We start from the raw sequence: 5,065 nt of genomic DNA on the forward strand, positions 1-5,065 counted from the left end.
CACCTTAAATCTGAAAAATACAACCAAAAATCTGCAAAGCCTGCCGATAAAGTCGATTCACCATAAACGGTGAGAAGTATTCCTATACTGGACAATTTTATAAATTCATCAACTTCGTGCAGTGTCCACCTGCAATATTGAGCTTGTTCCTTATTTTACCACAGCAAAACACTACACATCAAGCTTTCCTGCACATTGTAGAAAAGCAGTTGCTTCCATTACAACATGAAATATCACTGTTGTTTTCCCAAATTGTCCGATCGCTTTTTTCCTGACGACATGAATGGAGTTTTTAAAACAGATTTCATCGAAGACCTAAAACCTCTGTTCGGGTTGGATGGACAATAGCTGTCCGTGTGAGCATCGTCTCCTGTAGCTTGACAAAATCTACACACGTACCTGCAATACGAAAAGATTTAAAGTATTAGTATTAGACTGCAACTGTGATCATGTGGATTTCTTACGACCTTGCATTTTCACCCGGGTTGTAAAAAAAATATATTAAAACCCATCTCGCAAGTGTTTTTTTCTTTTTGTGAAAAATCTGGTTTTATGGGTGAAGCGTGCTTTATCAAGTGAAATTAGTCAAAACTAATGTTTTGGGGGAATTTTTTTCATTGGTTGCAAGATAGGTTGACTATTCTTCATCTTCACACGTGTTGTCGCCATATATCAGGGACCTGTCGGTTATCCACTGCTTGGTTGACGAGAAAATAAGAACAAGAAGTCTGTTAAATGTTGCAAGATATGACTTGTTTTTTTTTTTTCTTTTCTGGCAATAGTTGCAACATTCATCTCTACAAATGATAACAATCCTGATGAACACCCAAACTTTTAGGTATTTATTTTATGAGTTGTTAAAAATAGAACTTTTGAGGGGTGGGTTTAACTTCTGTGTTGGGTTTTGTTCCTTTGATCGCAACTTCAGTACACCAACTAACAAAACTGCAGACATCAGAGCAAAATATGAACCCAACATCGTTATCGAAATTTCAACAAGATAGCCAACCAAGAACATTTTGAGACACTGCACGACAGCAGACAAACTGGCAAAATTGCCGAGCTCAGCATCTCGTTCACAGTTGGCTGTCAAACGTACATGCAGCAGTACATAAAGTCAATGTTGTTATGTTTAAGTAGCTACCTCACAAAAGATACACTGCATCTGTGCAAGTAGACAGTCGAAAAAGTAAAGGTTTTAAAGTTTAAGATTTATATGTCTGTTTTAAGCATTTCCCACTGTTATTTAACGCAATAAAAGCAAATCTGACAAATAAAACATTGCAAATGAAGGGATAACCGAAAAAATGGCCTTTCAAAAGTGTATTTTTTGTTTTCATGCTTGCTCAGTTTCTTAAAATAAATATTCATTACTTTCATATTCAATGGCCGATGCAAATATATTTTCACAGAAAACAAGGAAAAATAGTTTATTAAAGCTTATTATATACTATGCAAATTTACACTTTATCAATGGAAACTGTCTTTACATAGTATCATACATGGTAGTGGGTAGTAATTGGTATGCAATTAGGTTATGCATGGACATTGGACAATCACTTTTATGGGTTTGTTATTGTTATCAGCAGTAGCCTAAGTAAACTAAATTTGGGAAATATTGATTCATGTACAAACAGCCCAAGCATATAGAATTAAAATTTTGAAGTTAATTCACTTTTTAAAAATACTGTTTTTTATGAAACAAAAAACAACCCACCCGAGTAGATACCTGGGTGCCTAAGTTTTAACACTAAACTAAACCAGAAACTAAATTTTCAAATGCACTTTTGCAGTACCACCGCAACAATTTGCAGGTAATTGGTTCAGTTGCTTGTAATCTAAATTTGATATTTTGCAAGCTAAAATATCTATAATATTTCATAAAATAATCGTATAAGAAAATTTAATTATACGCACTTACTAAAACCTAATTGCAAAGCCACGAGCTGTTGGCAGGTAATGTTTAGTTAAAAATAAGAAACAGTAAGCCACCACTAATAGTATCACGGACCATCGAAAACCTTTTCTCTCACAAGAAGTTGTATGATTGTGTGTCATCACTGATTTCGTTGAAAAGCGGTGAAGATTTAAATTTCCATTTTATCGCTCGCTTACCTGCGCAGAACGGGACAGGTGACTCGACCATTCACACGTATAGTGTGGCTGCTGTAGACTTCCGGTGGTTCGCGATTGCTTTTGCAAAAGACACATACCAAACTGTTATTGGCCTGAGAAACATTTCGGCAAGAATAATGCCAAGAAGGTACCTGTTAAAAAAAATGTAAAACAACATCGTTTGAACGTAATTCCTAAATGCAATGATATTTTGCTGCTTATGCTATAGAGAACAAAGTTTCAGTTTTGCAAATTTCCAGGATATTCTTTACCTTGTGAAGTTCGTGCGTTAAATTAATTTTATATTTTGATTGTTTGTTCATATTGAAGCAACGTCCTGGAAAATTTCAGTATTTCAAAGAAAACAAGACGCACTGAGTAATAGTAATGATTTACCTTGATACCCATAACAACTACTGTATACACATTTCTTTTTCATCTTTATCGTTGCAAAAACTTTTAGAAATTAAAAAAGCATTGAGCAGTGGATTTTGTATTGACGAGGTCGCAAAAAGTTTCGGTGACACTTTATTTGTTTTCGCTTCACAACAGACATCAAGCCACAGCAAATTTATGTAAGAAATATCCAAAAAGCGATTTGATTCCTTCAGCATTACAGCTTCAAACACAAAGGAGTCAAAGACGGTGTCCTTTTTAAAAGCACTTGCCTGGTGGTTGCACAATGCAGATGGCAAAAAATACAAGAATGTGGTCTGTTCAGATGAAGATACAGGTTGATATCATTACAACGGTAACCGACAATTCTTAAACGTAAAAGAAAATTTCGACTCACCCGTTCTGGCGGTGAAAAGTAGCTTTGCGCGGTGGGCAGCTGTAGCATGCTTCCAATCTCGCTTCTGTATCGAGGTTGACCTCTAGGTCTGCCGAAATGTTTTGCATAAATTCAACGTAACAACTAATAACTATACCATAAAAACAGAGAAAAATTTGCTTTTTATTCAATACGAAAAGTAACATTTTTACTTCGTAAGGGCGATGCACAGTGTACGCATTTGAAGGTACTTTATTGTAGAGCAAGACAATGCACATTTCAAATACAAGCTGAATGCAAACAATTGCTTTAGCGTAACGGTCCTATATTCAATCATTACCTTACAATAATGTCTAATAATTACCTTGCAAAAACTGAAGTTGGAACTGGCTCTGGTCTCCTTGCCAATTGGTTTACGGCAAGAGAATTATCCCATCTCCTAAGGTAAGGAATATGCTGAGGAATATGTCCTGGAATATGCTCTGAAAAAGAACAAAAACTAGGTGTTCTTCTGAGAGGAAGAAATGGTGGTGGCAATGGAAGCCGATGATGTTCTGAAATGCGGTCGAAACTTTCCCATCTGGATGGATAACGGCAACCTTCTATTTTTCTTTCACAACTTGAGCACTTATTGTATGACATTTTGGTACAAAAAACTCTGTAAAAATATATATTGTTTTAGCTTATGTGTTGATTAGCTTATTATTGCTAAAAAAAGTACATTAATTCCTTGCTACAGGAATTAATTATATAGCCTACCTTAGGCACACTAACTTTTTGCAAAACAAATGATATTAAATTTAAGGCAAAACAATTGAACAGAAGTGGTGTGAAGTCATGTGTTTCACTTTTGCCGATCTCCTCTATTTTAATCTACCCAAACGTTGGCAAGCTCTCACAAAGCTTCACACTTTTTTTATTAAATTTAACATTATTAACAGTGACTTAAAGTAACACTTTCTGATATGACAAACAGCAGACATTTTCGGAACTACTACAGATTTCAAAATCAAGAACTGCTGGCAAGCCAAACTTCCTTGGAAAGTTATTTCTGTTGCTAATTAAACCTAATTTAACGTTATCAAAACAACTTTTTTAGATTTCCAACATCATCTAACTTTCAACAAAAAATCCATCACTCGCTCTTGACCTAAAGTTTTGGTAAATTGTGTAAGCCTACAAAAAATACATTTAACGAAATCGGGATTCAAAGGAAACTTTACAAGCATTTTAGGCTACCATTGAAAGATAGCCTACCTACAGGCTACAGCACAATGCTTTTGGGCTTCTTTGAAGGTCAAGTAACAATATGTAAGCTACTTATGAAATTTATTCCTGAGATAGGTTTAGCACAGTAAGCAAATTGCAGTAGAATATGAACTTTACCCATTGCGTTTAACTTGTTTGGTCTGGACTGGTTTGTGAATGTAAGATATTTTTGTAGTTAGTCTGCAGTATAGCAATAGGCTACTCTGCCTCTGTCCTCAACACGTTTTGCTAGGCTTGTTTTTAGCCTAAAATTTCAATTAACTTACCAGAGGAAGAGACAGAGCAGAAAAACTTGTAACAGAAGTCCATTTGAATTCCCACTCTTAACCTACGTACAAGCATAGATTTTCTATTTTTACTACTTTCTTCTTTTTACACTGCCGTGGGCCCGTGGGTCTACTGTCAAAAACTTTTGCTACTTACTAACTCTGCAAACAAGCTAAAAAAAAAGCTGGGTAGGATTTGGTTACATTTTACCAAGTTAACGAAACAATGAGTTCATTCCGGCTTCATCTGACCCCAGCTGGTTTGGAAGAATCGTATTCTGCCTACCCACTGCTACTCTTGCGTCGAAAAACTGATAAGTTGCATTCAGATCTGGCAACGAATGTGAAGTAGAAGAACCAGCACAAGCAGTACAAGCACTTTCATCAATGAGATGATTTCCATCTTGATTATTATTACTCATTGTGACGCAATCACACCTGACATTATAACTTCAAAGGTTATTCGTCAGAGCCACATCAAACGTAACTATGCAATGATAAAATTTTTTTTATGTTGTTATGTTTGTTTGTTGGAGAAAGAAAAATCTGTCAATCAATATAAGGGCAGAAGGATTACTGTTGCATGACATTGACATTGTTTGTCAAATTTGGATTTAATCTGGCGATTTCGGCTGCTTGAGTG

General features: G+C 35.5%; 1 protein-coding gene across 1 annotated transcript; it reads right to left on the reverse strand.

Moving 5' to 3' along the window:
- Nucleotides 1-233: 233 nt before the first annotated feature.
- Nucleotides 234-4,844, reverse strand: LOC145766729 (uncharacterized). The gene is made up of 5 exons (XM_082578436.1): nt 4,709-4,844; nt 3,252-3,369; nt 2,909-2,996; nt 2,116-2,267; nt 234-399 (listed from the first exon to the last, which is right to left on the reverse strand). The coding sequence occupies exons 1-5, from the start codon at nt 4,842-4,844 to the stop codon at nt 234-236; spliced, it is 660 nt and encodes a 219-aa protein (XP_082434562.1).
- Between the last annotated feature and the right edge of the window lie 221 nt (nt 4,845-5,065).

Source organism: Aplidium turbinatum, chromosome 3 (genome assembly GCF_918807975.1).
Source record: "Aplidium turbinatum chromosome 3, kaAplTurb1.1, whole genome shotgun sequence".
Lineage (NCBI taxonomy): Eukaryota > Metazoa > Chordata > Ascidiacea > Aplousobranchia > Polyclinidae > Aplidium > Aplidium turbinatum.